This window comes from Anabrus simplex, chromosome 1 (genome assembly GCF_040414725.1).
Source record: "Anabrus simplex isolate iqAnaSimp1 chromosome 1, ASM4041472v1, whole genome shotgun sequence".
Taxonomy (NCBI): Eukaryota; Metazoa; Arthropoda; class Insecta; order Orthoptera; family Tettigoniidae; genus Anabrus; species Anabrus simplex.
In genome coordinates, this window is record NC_090265.1 from 472,823,369 (window position 1) to 472,846,257 (window position 22,889).

The 22,889-nt window shown below is 38.6% G+C and overlaps 1 protein-coding gene across 1 annotated transcript in view; it reads left to right on the forward strand.

Moving 5' to 3' along the window:
• The window catches only part of LOC136873939 (DNA mismatch repair protein Mlh3), a 151,061-nt gene that overhangs the window by 98,620 nt on the left and 29,552 nt on the right, over positions 1-22,889 (forward strand). Inside the window, exons 7-9 of the mRNA XM_067147348.2 lie at positions 4,843-5,051; positions 11,334-11,472; positions 11,887-12,041. Coding sequence (XP_067003449.2) covers positions 4,843-5,051; positions 11,334-11,472; positions 11,887-12,041 — 503 coding nt within the window. The remainder of the gene's footprint in view (positions 1-4,842; positions 5,052-11,333; positions 11,473-11,886; positions 12,042-22,889) is intronic.

Below are 22,889 nucleotides of genomic sequence, written 5' to 3' on the forward strand. Positions count from 1 at the left end.
AACTAAAAGACATCAAATTTCTACTTTAAACAGAAAATCAGTAGACAAAAAAACATATTCCTCCTCCGTGTTCAACAATATAAACATAAACCAAATTATTAATATTTTTAAGAAACATAACCAACAAATAGCTTTTAAAACAAATAATAATAATTTTTTCCAATTTCTTTAATACACATACTGTCAGTCAAACTAATAAGTTTTCTCAATCAGGTGTCTGCAAACTGCAATGCAATAGCTGTGAAAGTACATTATATAGGGCAAACAGAACATAATTTTTCAAGAAGATAAATGGAACATGTCATTGCCTCAAGATGCAATCATTTCTCTGCCATGGCACTACACGACAGACTTAAAACATAATTTTACATCAATTGACCAAGATCCAAGCAAATTAAAAGTGAATAAGAGGGGCACCATGCTCAACATATTGGAGAACTGTTACATTCATTTAGAACAGTGCTTTAATCCTAAGCATAATATTAATGAAATAAATGAATAATCTGATATTCTGTTTGATATAATCATTCCTATATACACAAAGTATAAACGGAAAAAAGACACGTTAAGTCCACCTATCATTTCAAACCTACCTACCCGCCCCCCCGCCCTTTCCCTCCTCACACATCCTTCCTCCTACCCCTGCCATCATAAGCTATACTTCTGCTCCCTCTCAACAGTCAATCTGGTGTTGGTGTCCGTACCAGGTGCACACAACTTACGAAGAACATAAGTGTGAGTCTCATACAGCTATATATTAATCTCGATCTTCTAGCTTCCCTTCTTTTCTCAATAATTTACTTCAAATTATTTTCTCTTCAGACATTCACTTCAAACCAAATTAAACAATAGATCACTACGTCTGATGATAACGAATACCTATTCAAGTTACGAATGTTCCCCTTCAAGCTACCTGCAAGTCATTACCCATAATACCATTGAAGAAACATAAATTATAAATTAAGTTGCTCGTCTATGCAGATTTTGGTTTCTATAGGAGCAATGACGTAGTTCAGCATCAACCACAGAGTCTTGATGTTTCATTTGGTTTTCAAGTTTTTTGTGTTGCTCGGACTTCATCAGTGTTTTAAATTAAGATTGTAAATTGTGACATACCAGATTATTTAATTTATTACTAGTAATACGTGTGCATATGTCTTCCAATTGGAGCATGGCTGAAGATATATGGGACCGAAACTAGTCCCAGTTTTATAAGACAGTATACAAACTAATGGTATTGAATAGGTTGACCCTTTCTACCCTTTGATAGTGAATGTCAGTATCTTAAACTATTCACGAGTTATTTCAGGTGGACATCTTAACTGAATAACCCGTATAATTTGTTAATAATTGTAGATAGGATGTACACCTACCTGAATACCTCACAGTTGTTGTCGACAGCGTAACTTCTTGTGACGCAGACCGGGCCGGAGTTGTTCTGCAACGATTCCCCTTCGTTACATGTTTTTAAGTGCCGGATCATCCCGGAAGTATTTCTGCTTAAGTATTTTACTTCTTTTAAACAAACAACAGGTGGCATCTCTTCAAAATACCCGACATTTCGTTGCCTAATGTAGTCTATACAATTAGACACAATTACACATTGTACCGTCATATACCGAAGAACCTAATTACCATATGATGCGCATATTCTATAACATAGTAAGGAATTACTTCCTTCGTCATCAAAATATCAGTAAACACAAGCAGTGGTCATATGTTATTGGCTGTGGGGTCTGATAACCATGTACGCCTACCTGTCAAAAGAATTGGAGCAAACTCAGGCATTTTATATTACATGTTCCACTCGTGCATAATGGTGGCTGCATATTCAGCAAGGTGCATCTTGCCCCGTCTCGAGTTCGAATAATTCACGCCTCTAATATCCAGGTAGATGTACATACAGTAGCCGTCAGTTTCTGTACTTAGCCTACTCATTCATGTACTTACCGCTGCATACAATGCCAGAATGCGTATCCTTTATAATTAAATTATACTGAGTCAAAATAGACCACCGAGCTCGATAGCTGCAGTCGCTTAATTACGGCCAGTATCCAGTATTCGGGAGATAGTGGGTTCGAACCCCACTGTTGGCAGCCCTGAAGATGGTTTTCTGTGGTTTCCCATTTTCACACCAGGCAAATGCTGGGGCTGTACCTTAATTAAGGCCACGGCCGCTTCCTTCCCATTTCCAGGCCTTTCCTGTCCCATCGTCACCTATCTGTGTCGGTGCGACGTAAAGCAAAAAAAAAAAAAAGCAAAATAGACCTTGGTAGAAATGAACGCCTTAGTCCCTTGTTGACTCGTATTTACGGAATGGAGAAGGCCTGTGGTTGGCTATTTGCATACTCGGCACAAACAATATTCAGCTCTGTGTACCTGTAGGCCTATGATACACTGCTTGCCACACATGCTCTCGAGATCTCTCAAAATGTTTTGCGAGAAATATTGCCTGCGCTAATCTCGAGACTTCGTCTCGGACTGCCCATCACTAACAATAAGTCTCAGCTTTTATTGTGTCACCCTGATGCCAAAAATCCACAAGTAAAACACTTTGCCAATCCCAGAACACAGTGCACATGAGTTTGCGGGCTGAAATTGTTTGCTTATACATTACTTTTTGATGCTGAGCGTCTCCATTCCATGGATTGCTGTTTTGATTCCATCAAAGCGTCCTGCCACGGTTTCATAAAGAACACTCGTTGAAATTTCAGGCAACTCATAACTTAATGACAAAATCGTCAAGCGTCTGTTTTCTCAAACCTTTGCATTACCTTTCTGCACAAAGTCTTAAGTAATGACAGCCAGTCACCCATTACGCTTCTCATCATGAACATTAGTATGGCCTTCTTGTAATTCTCTGACTCATTTTCTTACCATACCTTTGCTCATAGTGTGTTCTCCATACACTTCACTAATCTGCTGATCAATTTCTATGTCTTTCATGACTTTTGCATTTAGAAAACGAATTACAGCGTGTACTTCACACTCCTAAGAGAGAATAATATTGTATGTTCCACCTATTCAATACCCTTTAAATGACTTTACACTATTAAATAATGGAAAGACATTTATTTTACATTTTACCAGGACATGTAGATCATTTTAAGTACTTAGGATGTGTATTCTGCCTTGATGGTAGTATGGTAAGTGAGATTGAATCAAGGTGCAGGAAAGCTAATACAATGATCTCACAGTTGTGATTAACAGTATTCTGTAAGAATGAAGTTAACTCCTGGATGAAACCATCTTTACACCAGTCTGTTTTCAAACCAACTTTGCTGTATGAAAGTGAAAGCTGTGTGGACTCAGGAGTAACAGACATGAAAGTAGCGAGAATGATCGCTGGTACAAACAGGTGGGAACAATGGCAGGAGGGTACTTGGAATGGGGAACTATAGGCTAAGTTAGGAATGAACTTGATGGATGAAGCTTTACGCATAAACCGGCTATGGTGGTGGGGTCATGTGAGGTGAATGGAGAAGGATAGGTTACCTAGGAGAATAATGGACTTGGTCATGGAGGGTAAGAGAAGTAGAGGGAGACCAAGATGGTGATTAGACTCAGTTTATAATGATTCAAAGATAAGAGGTATGAAACAAAATGAGGCCACAGAACTCGTTACAAACAGAGGATTTTGGAGACATTTGGTAAATTCATAGAGGCTTGCAGATTGAATGCTGAAAAGCATAACAGTCAATAATGATGTATGTATGTATGTATGTATGTAAAACCATCTGCATTATCATTATATCACTGAAACTGCATGCTCTAAATTAAAATAATGTTTGTTGTGATAAAATTTATATATATATATATATTGTGTTATGTACAATTTATGTATTGTATGGATGTACAAAAATAACTTTTCTGTCCTAGATTTTTGTGTTTTGTAGAATTCTTACCACCTGGAACTTTCCTGAGACAACAAATAAAAATAAATTACTTTTCCATAATGACTTTACTTTGATGAGTAATTCTGTCACTTTTAAATGTCAAACAATGATCATTTCAGTCAGGAGATTAGCTTCCTCAATGGATCAGTGGTTAAGTTTGACCTTCAGATCCCAGGGTTGCCAATTCAAACCCAGGTAAAAAAAAATGAAGAAAAAACTCATGTCCTCGTCCCAAGGCTCACCTCAATTGTGCTCTTTTCAGGCACAATTGAGGTGAGCTGCATGTACCATTTTCACCACATACCAGCCCTCCTGTCATTTTTACATTTCGACGGCTACTAGTGCTATCCATTATGCTGCAGAGATGGACCAAACCCAGATGAGGTAGTCAGATTTTTTAAGGGCAGAAAAAGGTCTATTCAACATTTAAGTAGTCTCTGGTCACACATATGATGTTTACACAACAAAATTATGTAAGACTCAGCCATTGGTCATCTGGCAGATTTCCAGTTTCTCTACCATCATTCTGATAAAGTGGAAATTCAAAACTGAAATGCAGGTAGCCTAAGTAGCATCAAATCAGAATGCCTGTATATGAGCTGAGGCCATACCATCATCATCATCATCATCATCATCATCATCATCATCATCATCGGGAGACTTGTACCTAAAGGTATACCATTGTAAATTTCTGTATCACAAAGTTATCTGCAAATGGAAGTATGCTTAAGTTTCCATTTCAGTTACGTCTGTAAATTTTACATTTTTAATATCTATTGCTGCTTTCGGTTGTGTGAGAGTAGTTCTCGTCTCACACCAATTTTTAAATTTCATTTTGGTCTTAACTACTAATATGTATTATATTTCCAGAAATGACTTTTTCACATTTCATGTGCGGTCTTAACTGTTCCTTTGCAAACTAATTAATTTTACTTTTCATTTGCAGATTATTTAGAAGAGGGAACCGATTCACAATTTAGATCTTCAGAAATGGAACAACCTATTATCTTGGATCTGAGTGGTAAAGAGCACCGTATCATGTCTAATTTTAAAGAAAAATTTGAACGACTTGGATTGCGGTTTGAATTTTTAAATGAATTCAGAGTGAGAATAATAAAAGTACCAACTTGTCTGCATAATAGAGAAATGAGGGAGGTAGGTAAATTATGTTTCTGTTTTCTTTTTTTAAATGAGTAGTTAGTTTCTACTCTACCGAGCAACTTGGCCATGCAGTTAGTGTCGTGCAGTTGTGAGCTTACATTCAGGAGAGAGTAGGTTCAAACCTCAATCGGCAGCTCTGATGATGGTCTTCCATGGTTTCCCATTTTTGCATCAGGCAAACTAAGGCCATGGCCGCTTCCTTCCGGCTCCTAGCCCTTTCTTATCCTATTGTCGCCATAAGACCTATCTGTATTGGTACGAAGTAAAGCAACTTTTAAAAAAAAGGAGCTTTTACTCTTCAGTTTCTCTTGTTTAGTTCTTTTTTCATCAGTTCTCTGCCCTTGATTAAATAATTTGTACCACAGCAAACATTATTTTACAAATTATTTAATCAAGGGCGGAGAACTGATGAAAATGAGATGAAGATGAGGTTAAGATGTCATTATGATGTGTTAACCTAACCTTGTGCACAAATGCTAACATAACCTCACACACAGGCTCCCCTTGGAGGAGTTCAATTGGTTAGGTGACTGGTAGTTGAGGTTATGACGTGTTAACCTAACCTGGCTACGAGGAACATCAACCTAACCTCAGACGGATTCCCCTTGGAGGAGCCGAACCCGTAAAGTGACTTGTAGATGTGGTTAACACGTGTGTTAACCTAACCTTGGCCACGGACAGTAACCTAACCTCACACGCTCTTTGTCATCTCCTCCTTGGAGTAGTGATGGAGCTGTGACGTAATAAGCACGGGCAATTTAAAAATGTATGCTTATCTTTACATAACCCAATGTGTACTCCTTCTCCTGACAGAGCTATGATGTTACAGTGTGACAGATGACTATCAGATCCTGCTACAGACATATCAGTGTGCTCTCGCGGCAACTTCATGAGTTACTGTAATCAAAGAACTATCAGATTCCACTAGAGACATAACAGTGCACTCTCACCGCAACTTCATGAGTTACTGTAAACAAATGACTATTAGATCCTGCTAGAGATATAAACAGGGGGGAATAGCTAGTGCATTTATACATCAGCTTGAAGTATACTCTGACGGCAAGTTTGCAAGTTACTGTAAAACGGATTACTCATGCACTCACAGGCTCTTTGCCCGTCTCCCCGTTGGTGTAGCGACGGAGCTGTGATGTAATAAGCGTGGGCGATTTAAAAATGCATGCTTATGTTTACATAACCAAACACGCAGGCCTTATCCTGATAGAGCTGTGATGTCATGACATGGGTGATTTGAAATGCAGACTGCTGACTAAGGGTGCATGACATTATAACCTAATGTGTGTACATTCGTTGTACCATTTCTCTAAGGTGTCAGGTTTGTGGTGAGATCTATCTTTTAAGATGGTTCTTTTTATAACCGGGTGCCCTTCCTGATGTCATCCTCATCAGGGAAGATAATAAGATGAAATGAATCACATGATATATGATAGTAGGAAGGGACAGTAGTGGCACATAGCCTTCTCCTGTCGAATAGCATCGAGAGGTCTGCTCAAGGCTTTTATGTCTCCTCATCTGACTGACAAATAACCATCAACAGCATTATATGCACTCACTCCATATGAGCACTGTGGAGAGGATTGGAATTTAATCAAGTCTTTTTTGGGTACACAATCTAGTAATTAGAAATTGTATATCACCACCTACCTTACCCTGCCAGGCTGAATGGCTCAGAATGGCAAACTTTGCAGGTTCACCTCACCTCACACATGACACGGTAGAGAAACGGGACAAGGGTTTGACCTGTCAAGATTGATTTTTGATAACCGGATGTCCTTCCTGACATCAACCTCATAATATAAAATAATGTGTTTACTTGTAGTAACCTGGGGTAATTTTTAACTTAACACATTTTAACACAAGATATTAAGGAGTTATTTGTATGAATATGTTATTGTATATTTTATGTGTATTGCCAAGTTTCTCTTTACTGTCACGCAGCAGATGATGGCACCGTAATTATCACCGAAACTAGTACTGCAATTAAAGATATGTTGTAAAACATCTGACAACATTGTTTTTGTATTGAAAAAGGTGGAACCTGTAGGACTTAAAAGTATTTGTAATCTCAGTTCAATACGGGTAAATTAAGATGAAGTTTCGTATGTTAAACTTACCATCCACTAACGAATATTGTTACAAGAGTATAAATAAGGATAGCCCTTCATCGTGATCATTAGTGTGTACTTCTACACCATACACTATAGAATGGAAAGAATAAAAAGACTATGCGGTTACAGACAATCATCTTGATAACAAACAAGACTGTGAATGTGCATCTTGTTCGCTTACCAGCGAAACTATTACGCTACATCTTATTTACCTCACTCAAGTAAGTGAGGCTATTAAGATGTTCTATAAACATAGAGCCTTATATCAGATGCCAAAACATCTGATTCAGTGTTTACCACCAGGATTTTTATTTACGTATGCTGCTCCTTTCGTAGATGCTTTTCGGGACATGCTACCTCTCCACAGTAAGATGTAAATTGATGTAGCTTCATACAGGCACTGTCAATGACATTATAAGCATCTAAGGGAAAATTACATTGAATGCAATTGCGATGGACCTAATCCAAAGATTGTAAACTGTGGACAGTATATGGATGAACGTTTTCTCTTCTCTACGGTACCTGATAATTATTTAGAAAGGAGCTAAACACATGGATGACACTAAGGTAAGAACTGCATCAACTTCTTTGCAAAGCACAACATGCATAGTATAATATATTTTGAAAACTTAATTTCATAAACAATAAATGTTTTGTTTAATTTGTATGTTTCAGGGGGCATTACAATTTTGGAAGCATGCAACCTCTTCACTGTAAGATGTTAAGGAGTACAGCAACCTTGTCGGCAGCATAACCAAGACAGTATTATAACTGGTAGAAGTTTGTTTACTTTTTAAAATAATTACATTATAAATATTTCATTAAATTTAAAATGTTCTGCTTACTGCGTTTCCTTTCCCTTCTCACACCTAGTCGCCCTAGTCGTAGTCGTCACCATTTTATTTTTATGAAAATGTAGGCTGAAGAACTTCTAGTTGTGAGAATATACAGAAGGCTGAAATATTCAGTCAGCATTATGTAAATTTGGTTGAACCTGGAAAGTTTGCGACGCAAGGCCAGCGTCTCAACCGTCTGAGCCATTAAGCCTGGCAGGGTAAGGTAGGTGATGGTATTAAACTTCTAATTACTAGATTGTGTGCCCAAAAAGTCTTGATTAAAATCCAATCTTCTCTACAGTGCTCATATGGAGTGATGGAATATAACACTGTTGATGGTTATTTGTTCGTCAGATGGAGACGTAAAGCCTTGAGCAGATCTCTCAATGCTATTCGACAGGAGAAGACTATGTGCCACTACTGTCCCTTCCTACTATCATATATTATGTCATTCATTTCATCTTATTATCTTCCCTGATGAGGTTTATGTCAGGAAGGGCATCTGGTTATAAAAAAATCCATCTTAAAAAATTCATCTCACCACAAACCCGACACCGTAGAGAAACGGTACAGCAAATGGACACACATTAGGTTATAACGTCATGCACCCTTAGCTAGCAGTCTGCATTTCAAATCACCCACGCTGTGACATCACAGCTCTATCAGGAGAAGGCCTGCGTGTTCGGTTATGTAAAGATAAGCATGCATTTTTAAATCACCTACGCTTATTACGTCACAGCTCCGTCACTACACCAAGGGGGGAGACGGGTAAAGAGCCTGTGAGTGCATGAGTAATCCGTTTTACAGTAACTTGCAAACTCGCCATCAGAGTGTACCTTAAGCTGATGTATATGCAAACTAGCTATTACCCCCTGTTCATGTCTCTAGCAGGACCTAACAATCATTTGTTTACAGTAACTCATGAAGTCGCAGCGAGAGTGGACTGTTATGTCTCTAGTGGGATCTGATAGTCTTTTAATTACAGAAACTCATGAAGTCACTGCAAGAGCGTACTGATATGTCTGTAGTGAGGTATGATAGTCATTTGTCATGTTGTGACATCATACATCATAGCTCTGTCAGGAGAAGGCATGCATGTTCAGTTATGTAAAGATAAGCATGCATTTTTAAATTGCCCTGCTTATTATGTCACAGCTCTGTCACTACTCCAAGGGGGAGATGACAAAGAGCATATGGGGTAAGGTTACAGTCCGTGGCCAAGGTTAGGTTAACACGTGTTAACCACACCTACAAGTCACCTCACTGGTTCGACTCCTCCAAGGGGAACCAGTCTGAGGTTAGGTTGGTGTCCCTCATACCAAGGTTAGGTTAACATGTCATAACCTCAACTACCAGGCATCTAACCGATTGGACTCCTCCAAGGGGAGCCTGTGTGTGAGGTTATGTCGTGCACAAGGTTAGGTTAACACATCATAATGACATCTTAACCTCATCTTCAGGTCACCTAACAGATTTGTGGCTCCTGCACGGGCGCCCAATTGATTCGGCTCCTGCAAAGGGGTCCGTGACCTTTCCGACTCGGCTTCTCCAAAGGGGCCCGTCCGATTTGGTTCTTCTAAAGTGGTCCGTGAGGTTAGCATTGCCCTCGTATGTAAGGGTATGATGTCATAACCTCACCTAGCGGTCAAAAACACTCCAGGTTGGCCAGTAAGGTTAGCATTGCCCTCGTATGTATGCATATGACATCATGACCTCACCTAGGGGGGTTCAAAGGGCCCCAGATCATTCCTTGACCAATAAGGCCTCTCCAGTGGAGTCTGCGAGGTTAGGTTTGCTCTTGTATGCAAGGTTATGATGCTATTCCAGGGTTCAGTGGTCTGGAACCTAGATAGCCTTACTACTCAACAAAGTTTCAATGACCTCTTTCCAGAATCTATGTAGCCTTACCACTCAACTAGGGTTCATTGACCTTGTGGGAAAATGCTGACTCAGCACCCATTGTTTTAGAACATACATAGCTCATACTACTATGTGATAATGTGTTCCTTCATTTCAGCCACTCAGTGACTTACATATTTTAGGAAACTTTTTTTTTTATTTTAGTTAAGAGATAAGTTGTTCTCATTTCCAAGTCCCTTCATAATTTCCAGCTTTGTTATTCCTGTAGATAAGAATTAGGGTATATCTAGATCAGAGGATATTGTAACGTGTTGGCGGGGTAAATAAGTAAATAAATGCGTACAGAACCTGGTAGCAACCTATTTCTAAGATTTATTAACTAAGCACTACAATTACAGATTTACACACACACAGATGATACCTGAGCCACAACCTACACAAGCACTTGGTTACACACTTACACGGTTCGCTCTCTCTCTTAGTTTCTCATGTCCCATCGGTCATCTACAATGACACACACACACAGAGTTATGGATTATTTACAGTAAACTCACTCAGTCACACTCGTTAGCGCTGTCACGGTCCACAGCCTACACGTCAGTCTCACAGGTTGGGATAGTATCCGCTGTTCCCTCAATCCGTTGAATTCCACAGTCTTCACACGTTGGCACCCAGTGTTCCCTTCGCGCTATTCCAGAACACCCAAGGTTCTTCTCCAGCAGGCGGCCCCAAGTGATACACACGCACGACGTCAACAAAACAGGAACGAGTCCTCGGCTCCAACAGGCAGATACTCCATCAGGCTGACACCTCAGCCCAGGCTATCACTGACTGCGCTCTTCTCTAACTCACACCAGCGAACTCAATCTCGCTCTCACTCACTCACTCACTCACTCACTCACTCACTAACTCTCTGTCTAACTCTCACTGATTCCAGGCAAGTCACTCCTCCCTTATATAGCTGCGCCGACCCTTCTGGAACAGTCCGGATGCTAGATGTATCCAGGAACTTCGCGAGATGGAAGACTCCAGATTAATCATCGAGTAATTTCCGTCGTCCCATGGACAGAAGAGAGAAGGGCCTGCCCAGCACTTAAGTGCTGCTCGTGATTGGCGCGGACGAGCGTAAGGAGGGTGGGGCCGATAGCAAGTTAGCATGGCGGACGCTATAACCATTACAATATATTATCTACTTAACATCCATGTTCTTCGATTAGTGTTTAGCAGACCATGGCCTTAGTGCTCATGAAGATAGTTGATGAAGCTGAGGTGTTATTGAGCTAGGCAAACAACTTTTTCACATGTTATTTGGACATGTACCTCTAATTCAACCCTTATTTGAATGCTTGTCTGGCTTATAGTTAATTTTCTATTGTACAATTATGTGAAAATTTTATTTTTAGATTAATTAATTAATTGAGTGCAGTTAACAGATGACTATTGTCTCTTTTCAGCGTTCAAAAGGTGCAATACTGAAGAACTTTTTAGAGTTGCTTGTCCAAGAGTATGTGGAGTTCTTAATTAAGACCAGAGGAAGTGAACCTCAGGTACCCAATGTACTACGGGAAGTCATCAATTATGAAGCATGCAGAGGTAAAGCAATGTGCTGTCATGAATAAGGTTATAAATGTTATAAATTATCATACTAGCATACACAGCATGGGTTTGCTTGTAAAAAGAGGACCTGATAGCTGAGTGGCTTCATCACTATCTTGTCACTCAAGTGGCTGTGGTTCAAACCCTGGCTAACGTATGTAGGATTTTAAAATTAAAATACACGAGTCTCTGGTTCATACTCCACAGAAAACTAGAGATCCCATGGCTATGGTCACGGTATTAACAGTCAAGTAAAATTATACATTTGCTTCAAGGATACCAATATGTCAATCATTGAAGCTCCATTTTTGATAGGGAATGACATGAAAGTACAATTAAATGTGAATTGCTTTGTGTGATAATGGTCTCAAATAACTTTTTAAACTAATTTAATTCTACTTTTTATTTTAGGAGCTGTAAAATTTGGAGATCCATTGACAAATGAGGAATGCTGGGCTCTCTTGATGAACCTGAGCAAGTGTCAGCTGCCATTTTATTGTGCCCATGGCCGACCTTCTTTTGTTCCCATATTTGATTTGAAGGAGTTCAAGGAACAGAAAAGAAGCGTGAGTGTTTGCTTGATTTCTGAGTTTATGAGCATGGACAAACTCACTCGGCTTACAAAGGTCACGAAGATTAGTGGGAATTGGGAAACAAAGTATTCAAAACTGTTTAAAGTATTCATCTACTATGGTACTTTGATTTATAAACATCCTTCTCATGATAAGGCAGTATTTGAAACCCAACAAGTTGTAGATTCAGTTGTTAGTTGTTTATATAATGATACGGTAGGGCTCATATTTGACTCAGGCACAACCTTAATTTAACCAACCTTGGGATCATTCAAAATTCCACCATTTAATCTTTTGGTGCTTGGTAGAAAAATTATAATTCTCAATATATTTATAAAATAGTGAGATACTATTAAGACTTCAGTACATCATTACAAAACCAGCTCAAAAGTGGTTCAGTGTACAAATCAGTCACAATTCAACATCATCAGAACTTTGATCACTGTCACCTTCCCATACATAATCATCCCCACTTCCGTCCACAGAATTTGAAATTCCACATTTCTTAAAACTTTTCTGTGCATGCGCTGTGAGCTCGCATCCAGGAGATAGTGGGTTCAAACCCCACTTTCGGCAGCCCTGAAGATGGTTTTCTGTGGTTTCCCATTTTCACACTAGGCAAAGGCTGGGGCTGTACCTTAATTAAGGCCACGGCCGCTTCCTTCCCATTCCTGTCCCATCATCGCCATAAGACCTATCTGTGTCGGTGAGATGTAAAGCATCTAGCCAAAAAAAAAAGAAGCTTTTCCTCACGAAGGTGTTGGAGATGTGATCTCATGCAGTCTTTATCCATTTGCATAGAAGTTCCACTTTGGGTCGTTTCACTCATCCAGTTGGTGTCAATGCATGATCGCCAGCAAACGCCATCTGCTCGGTGTAGAGCTGGTTCACACAAACATCCAATGGCTGTTGCATAGAGGTCAGCCCTCCTGGAATTATTGTCAGATCAGTTTTTCCTTTACTTATCAATTCCTTTACAATGTCTACAGTAAGCCTGCGATAATTGTCGAGCATGAGCAGGCTCTTCTTCTGCAATAAAGCTCCCGGGCGATGTTGCCAAACACACTTCACCCAGTCCTCACTTACCTCACTGTCTATCCAGCCGGATTCGTAGGTTCGAACAAAAGTTTCAGACGGCAAATTTCGTACAGTAAATTAAGGTTTTCAAAGGTCCACCTATTCAATACAATAATATTTTATTGCGAGTCAGTCACATTTCATAAGGGTACTAGTTTCAGCATCTGTTATATGCTATCATCAGCCCTAGATGCAAATTGAACAATTCATATACTTACATAAAGCAACCCAAAACACATTATAAAACACATTACTAGCAACTACAGTGATGCAGTTCAATACGGAACACAATGAAATTTATAACTATTGGCAAATTTTCTTTCGTAAGGTTTTCTCTTTTCAGAACCACAGATGGAGGAAGTTTGGTTCCATCAGCTAACATGCATAACATTACCGTGCAGCGTTGCTTTTCGTTATCACCTGTTCTAAATAATGCTTTTGGAGCCCTTAATGTGAACCATATTATATAATGGCATTTCAAAATGAACAACTTCTGATCAGCATTCCCAATTTGAGAAAGCAAATAGGAATTTTGCTTCCCCAAACAAATAACGTTGCGATGAAAGGCCATCAGGTTTTCTTTGTCGGCAATAGGGAGACGTGAATTAGATGTACTGTATGTCTTCACGTACATAATCCTTTTCTTTGATGAAAGTTCCTTATCCACCCACGGCTTGCTGCAAAAATCTATTTTTTAAGTTCCTTTGTGATCTCTAATGATTTTAGTTGACACATTTCAATCAATACACCATAGCCTAGTTCACATCTTTCAGTCACGTACTTATAAAGCCGGTCTTCAATTTCAGGGAACTGTCCAATCCGTCCTCGGAAAGCTCTACAGTCACCATTACTTTTTAATAACATTTCCTTCTTCTTCATCCTCCAATTGTGAATACATGATTCATCAATGCCATATTTTGTGCCAGTGGCACGATTTCTGATAGTTTCAGCTTCCGTTACAACTTTAAGTTTTTTACTCACAGTAAAACAACTGCAAACACTTCTTTGGATTAATCACTTGTTACCACTGATGCTTCTTCACTCAGAACATAAAGTATTAATCAACAGCCACATCATGTGGTTCCGGTAATGCAGAAGTGAGCAACAAAGCGAGATTTCAGCCATTATTATTTATAAGCTTCATGTCCGTATTGATTGGTATCACTATATAGAAATAATATGAATCACCACCTTATCAATACACTATTTTATTTACTACCAAACTGGTAAATAGGGTCAATACCGGTTTCGACCCCTAAGGGGTCATCCTCAGTTGACACATATAAATATCTATAAAAACATCACATATAATAGTTAAAGTTTAAAATTGATGTGTCGTTAGTATACTGGTAAGTACATATGCATGTATTATGGAATTTATAAGTTTGTTCTATTAGAGCTATTATGTAGATTTTCTGTTTCTTTGTAAACAGTATCAAAAGTATTGTATTGGATGTGGTTCATCCATTTGACAAAATGCTAGTGGATTGAATATGTACATTTGCTGAGAGGTACATGCTATTCTATTTTACAATTTTTGTTTTACATAATATGGGGTAAAATTATTACATTTGTACATATATGGTGATATTAGGTACAATGTAGGGTGTTAAAGATGTACTATTTGAATTTTCAGTATCCTGATTACATTTCATGTCGTGGTTGTAAGGTTTACTGATTCACTTGTTTAGTTCAGTTAAATACATAATGACCTTGTTGGTTTGAATTCTTATGATTAAAATATTGGTATGTAATACCTAGTTAACATGAATCCTTAATATTGATATATAAGTTTGTAGCACCTCTTATTCCTGTTTTCAGTCTTAAAATAGAATTGTGTCTTGACACTTTATTTTGTTAGACATATAAAAGTCTTGTTAAAATAAAACTTTGGGGCTAAAACCGGTATGAAATACCTATTTAAAATACATTAGATAATGGTATTGATATGTGGTGCTATGTGCATATTCAAAAAATCTAAATGAAATATAAATATAAATTGGTGACAGTACTGTAGGTTGTTGTGTTGTAGTTAACGGCTGGTCCATTAAAAATATATATGTTTACTTGAATAAGATCGATCACATGCTGTACGCGTTACGAGTGAAATTGCATAATATATTGTAGTAATAACTGGCAATTTTGTAGGATACTGCTGTTGTACTTGGAAATCTTGAATATCATTGAGAAAATGTTCTCATCTTGTCGCGTGTCGAATACAGGTTGAGTAGGTCACCATTAAGAGATGAAGTGCATATTGGATGTCGTATATCTAAATTAGGTTGTACGTTGGTTGTATCGTGGAGACGTGTTGTAAATTAATATATCTGTAAGTAGAAATAATAAGTGTGTGAGATAATGTATCGAAAGAATGTAGTGGCAAGTATATATCGTATTACTTACGTTGGCTGTTGGGAAATCCAAATATATTTTTAATGGACCAGCCGTTAACTACAACACAACAACCTACAGTACTGTCACCAATTTATATTTATATTTCATTTAGATTTTTTGAATATGCACATAGCACCACATATCAATACCATTATCTAATGTATTTTAAATAGGTATTTCATACCGGTTTTAGCCCCAAAGTTTTATTTTAACAAGACTTTTATATGTCTAACAAAATAAAGTGTCAAGACACAATTCTATTTTAAGACTGAAAACGGGAATAAGAGGTGCTACAAACTTATATATCAATATTAAGGATTCATGTTAACTAGGTATTACATACCAATATTTTAATCATAAGAATTCAAACCAACAAGGTCATTATGTATTTAACTGAACTAAACAAGTGAATCAGTAAACCTTACAACCACGACATGAAATGTAATCAGGATACTGAAAATTCAAATAGTACATCTTTAACACCCTACATTGTACCTAATATCACCATATATGTACAAATGTAATAATTTTACCCCATATTATGTAAAACAAAAATTGTAAAATAGAATAGCATGTACCTCTCAGCAAATGTACATATTCAATCCACTAGCATTTTGTCAAATGGATGAACCACATCCAATACAATACTTTTGATACTGTTTACAAAGAAACAGAAAATCTACATAATAGCTCTAATAGAACAAACTTATAAATTCCATAATACATGCATATGTACTTACCAGTATACTAACGACACATCAATTTTAAACTTTAACTATTATATGTGATGTTTTTATAGATATTTATATGTGTCAACTGAGGATGACCCTTTAGGGGTCGAAACCGGTATTGACCCTATTTACCAGTTTGGTAGTAAATAAAATAGTGTATTGATAAGGTGGTGATTCATATTATTTCTATATTTCAGCCATTGCCAAGTCATGTGACATGAATCCGCTGTTGCCACGTCTTCGGAACAAGGTATTATGAGACCACAAAAACGGAAGTCTTAAACATGATCCACACTCAAATTTAAGAGGCAGCATTTGTATAACAACAACAACAACAACTACTACTGCTACTGCTGCTGCTGCTGCTGCTACTACTACTACTACTACTACTACTACTACTACTACTACTACTACTACTACTACTACTACTACTTTGTTAAGGTTGAGTCTGTTATATATGATCCCAAAGTGAGATTCACATAATTTGGCAAAGGAGATTTTCATACCTCAAGTTTGACAGAATCAGGTCTAAGTATGGTCCATGTTTCTGAGCAGTAAAGATCAGGGTGTATAAAAGGGGAAACGTGATAGAGATGATGGCTCTTTCACTTAGACAACATTTTAGAAAAGCAGATGCTGTGGTTAGATGTGGCTACTGTCCATTTGGCTCATTGCTTAGGAATACTCACCATCACACAATTCACAGCCTTATTGCAAAAGCCTTTCACAGTAATGGGTAGGAAGTATATGAAGAAGTGAACTGCTTAGCTGAAAATGGAATCACAAGAAGTAGATATTCTAGCCATCGATAAACAGAGAGATCATTCTGTAATGTTGGACCCAACGGTATGTGTAGAATCAGGCGAACATCAGCCGCACGATGTGCACTCTGAGAAGCAGGCTATCTACGTTCCAGGATCCGATTACATCATGGAGAAATATAATGTAAACTCCATCAACGTTTATGGATTGTCAATGAGTGCAAGAGGTACCATACCGGGGATGATGGCCGAGTTGTGGAAGAGGTTTTCCTTCAAGGAAAGCTACCTAGCCATGATTGCTGAGGCGGCTGTGCATGGGTCCGTGCTTTTTTTAAGGAACCATTTATATTAAAAACAAAAAAGTATACAATACTGTATCTTCTGGCAAACCCATTGAGGGTCAGTTTCCTAAATAAAGGATTATATATATATATACTCTTATAATATAAACAAGGGAAATATCAGTATAAATCACAAACATGAAAACAAACAGCATGGCATATACAGCAATTCAGATAACCGTACTTATTTTTCAGAGAAAATGGATCTCTACTGCATACTGGTAAGGTTCATCTCACTGTTAGATTGTCCTCAGTAAACCCTAACTTAGTGCTTTGCCACTTAAATGAAGTTTCACTCCATCACCATTATTTTTTCTTGCCATTGTCATCATTTCTTCATGAAAGGGGTGTAGATAATTTTGCCTGTCTCATGTATTTAGTGTGTGTGAAATCTGGTAACTTATATTTCTGTGGTGTTTATATCGGTCTGTATTTTTGTAATTGGCATTAAAGGAAGGAAAAGAAACAGGTGACATCCCAGCATTCTGTGAAGGTGAAGTAGAATTTAACCAATTTCACCACAGTACTATTCTTGTGTCACCAAGAACTGAATACTCCTTTACTCTTGTCCCAGTTCACAGCAGAGTTGTGAATCAGCCCTAGGCCAATTGGGCAGGAAGCTACTGTGCTTACCCGTACTCCATAGCAAACACCAAGTTTGGAGCAAAATTGTCATTCAACCTTTTCAGCATGAAACCCAAGTTTAGTCAGTTTTTCTTTCCCATCTCATTGTGTGCAACAGCTTCATTGTGAATAGCTCTGTATGCAAGTGCTATTGCTAAACACACACCAAACAGTTGTATGGGCCAACACAATTTGGTGTGTATACACAGTAGGTTAACCTAAGTGGGGTACTAGTTTATGATGGCAATATCAACAGTCACTTAAAACTACTGAGCTACGTTGAAAACAATTTACAGTTCTTCTAATATATATATTTTCATAAACATCCTGCAGCCTCAAACTGCTGGTTCCATTTATAGTAGTCTAACCACTCAGTGGAGCAATTCAGTACTGTTGATGAAATTAACACTGTACATTTGTTAACAAATTCACACTTAGAAGACTGCATAACATATGAAACCTATTCCTATTGCAGTCTTTCCCTTACCGAGCTCGATAGCTGCAGTTGCTTAAGTGCGGCCAGTATCCAGTATTCGGGAGATAGTAGGTCTGAACCCCACTGTCGGCAGCCCTGAAAACGGTTTTCCGTGGCTTCCCATTTTCACACCAGGCAAATGCTGGGGCTGTACCTTAATTAACGCCACGGCCGCTTCCTTCCCACTCCTAGCCCTTTCCTGTCCCATCGTCGCCGTAAGACCTATCTGTGTCAGTGCGACGTCAAACAACTAGCAAAAAAAAAAAAGTCTTTCCCTTACAGTGTTGGGAAAGTTACAGCTACAGTGACATTAATGGCATTTAGTACAATTATATGAAATTTTAGGCCAGTAGCATAGCAATGTTGAAACACCAGATCCCACAAGATCTCTGAAGTTAAGCACCATCGGGTGTGGACATCACTTAGATGGGTAGTTCGTGTGCTGCTGGCTAGGAGTGAAAAGGAACTGACCACTGTACCGCAAGTAGGCTCAGGATACCTGATCAGTGGCCCCTGGCCTAGCTGAGGGTACTGACTAGGTTGCCATTTTCAAGTTTGGATAAGGTACTTGGATTTGGATTGGATTGGATGAAATGTTATGGGTTTCCCATTACTGTAATTGTTACCATGGCATCCAGTATTAAATTATACTAGACATGATGGATAGAAGAAAAATATCAATATTGGGATTAAGTGAGACCAAATGGAAAGGGATTGGAAGTAAGACACTTCGTGGAGGTTATAAATTATACTGGAGTGGACAGGAGAAGGTAGCGAAAAATGGTGTTGGATTCTTAATTAACGAAAGGACTGATGCTACAGCTGAAGTTATCTACAAAAGTGATAGAATCATTAAAATGTTCATGAAACTGGAGAACACTAAGTACACCATCATACAAGTGTATGCCCCACAGACAGGCTGCAGTGAGGAAGACAGAGAGAAATTTCGGCAAGACCTGGAAGGTACAGTTAATGAGGAAAATGTTATTATTATTGGAGATCTAAATGCGCAAGTTGGGGTAGATAGACTTGGGTACGAGAACATCATTGGTCCACATGGATTTGGACAAAGGAACCCAGAAGGAGAACAACTATTAGATCTGTGCAGAAGAAACGATCTTATAATCAAAAATACATTCTTCAAAAAAAGAGACAGTCACAGAATAACAAGGTACAGTTGGGATGGCCAGTATAGAACATTGATTGACTACGTAATCACAAATAAAGATGGTGGCAGGTACATCACAGATGTAAAGGTCATCCCTAGTGAAAGCATGGACAGTGACCACAGATTGTTGATAGTAGACTTCAAACATAAGGCAAATGAAGCGCAGAAACTTATTATGAAAAAACCAAGGGTTAAAACTTGGAAGTTGCAAGAAGTCCAAATAAAGGAAGAATACAAACTAAGGATTCAATAGAGTTTGCCGAAGTGTGAAGTAACCAGCGTTAATGAAGAATGGAAGGCCTTCAAAGACACCTTTGTGGGAGAAGCCAAAAACCTATGTGGAGTTACAAGTTCTATCAAAAGAAAAAAGGAGACACCATGGTGGAATGATAGAGTGAAAACAGCGGTGAAAGAAAGAAACCAAATAAAGAAGGCACTGGACAAGTAAAAACAAAAACAGGGACAAGAATGAAATGAACAAGAAATACAAAGACTTCAAGGAGTATACAGGAACAAGAAACTTGCTGTAAAGAACATTGTAAGGGAGGAAAAAGAGAAATGGAATGAGTTTGCAGACAAACTGGAAGAGGACAGTAGAGGAAATATGAAATTGCTATACAGAGTAGTGAAAAACAAGCGAAGGGATCAAGAGACCATAAAAGCAATAGAACGTGATGATGGAACTCTGGCACAAGAAGAGGGAGAAATTAAACAAGAACTCAAGATCTATTTCGAAAAGCTGCTGAATGGAGATACAGAAAACATAACGGATAGAGGTGCGCCAAGTCGAGGAACCACAACTGAACCACCAATTACATGGCTTGAGGTTGAAAATGCGCTCAAGAGCATGAAGAAAGGAAAGGCAGTGGGCATAGATGAACTAAGTGCAGATATGCTGAAAGCAGCGGGAATTCCAGGAATCCAATGGCTCTACAGACTGCTCAACAAGATATGGGAGGAAAATACTATTCCTGAGGACTGGAAGATGGGCATCATTGTACCTCTGTTCAAGAAAGGAAGCCGACGAAAATGTACTAATTACCGTGGTATCACACTACTGTCTCATGTCCTGAAAATATTGGAAAAAATAATAGAGACCAGAATCAGAGATATTGTTGAACCAGTTTTGGAAGAAGAGCAGTATGGTTTCAGACCAGGAAGGTCAACTACAGATCTTATATTTGCAATTAGGATGCTAATGGAAAAATACTGGGAGAAGAACAAGCCTTTATTTCTAATATTTTTGGATATTGAGAAAGCATACGATAGTGTACCAAGGGAAAGAATTTGGCAATGCATGAAAGAACTTCAAGTGCGAGACAGCCTCATAGACAAAGTGAAAATGTTGTATAGTGGGAACAGAAGCTGTATTAAAGTAGGATGTGGTTTGTCGGACTGGTTTGAAACAAGGAGAGGAGTGCAGCAGGGCAGCTCATTGTCACCACTTCTATTTATTATTGTAATGGATGTAGTAATGAAATCTATTAAAAGGAAAGAACATGGAGATATCAAAGCTTTCACATTTGCAGATGATGTTGCGATCTGGAGTGACTCAGAAGAGGAATTGGGAGAGAGAATACAAAGCTGGAATGAGGAGTTTAAGAAATATGGTTTAAACATCAGCAAGACCAAGACAGTGGTGATGAAAGTTTATGGGGAAGGAGCAGAACCAATAGTCATGTTAAATGAAGCCCAACTGGACAGCGTTCCAGTTTTCAAATACTTGGGTAGCGTTATATCAAATGACAACCTAGCAAAACATGAGGTGAACAATCGAATCAATAAGGCAACACAATTTTACCACCGGGTAAGACACCTGCTGTGGGATGAGCAAATACCCATGAAAACAAAAATGACATTGTACAAGTCCTATTATACACCAATTCTTACATACAGTCTCGAAACCACAACACTGACCAGTAGAGATAATTCCAAACTTCAGGCAGCTGAAATGAAATTCCTACGCACTATGATCCAGAAAACCAGGAAAGACAAGATTAGGAATGAGAAAATTAGAGAAGTAGGAATAGATGATTCTCTCCTCAATAAGATTCAGATATCGAGACTGAAGTGGTTTGGTCACATGAAGAGGATGCCAGTAAACAGAACTGCAAGGAAGGAATTTGACAGAAAGGTAGAAGGAAAACGACCTGTGGGAAGGCCACGAAGGAAATGGATAGATTTAGTTAAGAGCGATGTACTGCTGAGAGGTCATGATTGGGACAAGTTGGTGGAGGAAGAATGGTACAAGGACAGGATGAGATGGAGGAGGCTCATATACCACACCCAGGAAACTGGAGATGGTTTAGGATGATGATGGTGATGATGATGATTGCAAATGTGAAATAATTTTAGACAGGGTGTTAAACCTCTTGGATGATGAACCAGTATAAAAAATTGCAAGCGGGCATCTGGGAGATAGTGGGTTCAAATCCCACTGTCGGCAGCCCTGAAGGCCTTCTCTATCCCATTGTTGCTGTAAGACCTATCTGTGTTGGTGCGACGTAAAGCCACTAGCAAAAAAAAAAAAAAAAAAAAATGCAAGAATGAATGATTGATAAAACTAGAGATTCCAGGTATTTCATTCAAACCATCAGGATATTAACAACACTTGCTATGGCAGGTAGAATATATGACTATAAACTGGACTACAGATAATTAGGTTACCAGAATGGTGGGGCAATTTACAGTAAACTAAGAAAGGAGAGTTATGCAAATTACTGGACCGACAAAGGAAATAACCTGTGGATCAAAGTACATTAATATAAAAGTAGTGAACACTGAGTCACGTAGCTGTTAGCTTGAATTCTGGAGATAGTGGTTTTGAACTGTGCTGTTGATAACCCTAAAGATAGTTTTCTGTGGTTTCCCATTTTCACACCTGGGGCTGTACTTTAATCAAGGCCATGGTTGCTTCTTTCCTACTTGTAGTCCTTTACTATCCCATCGCCACTGTAAGTCTTATTTGTGTCTGTGGAGCACGTAAAGCAAATTGTAATATATATATATAAAGTAAACACTGAACAGAAAACAGACACAGAATACAGTACATGATCAGAAGTAGTACAGTCATTCAAGGACAGCAGTGTCGGTGCAGCAGCGGACAGGGCCTCACAATAATACTCTCTTATGTACATGAGCCGTCCGCATCACACAGTGCGTAGGGTCCCTCAGGGGGTGTATAGACTGGTCTTTTTCGCCTCCCTAAGTGTCTGTTGTCTACGACGCCGACGCCCCCGCACCAACCTTACAGTATAGCCTTCAAGGTTAC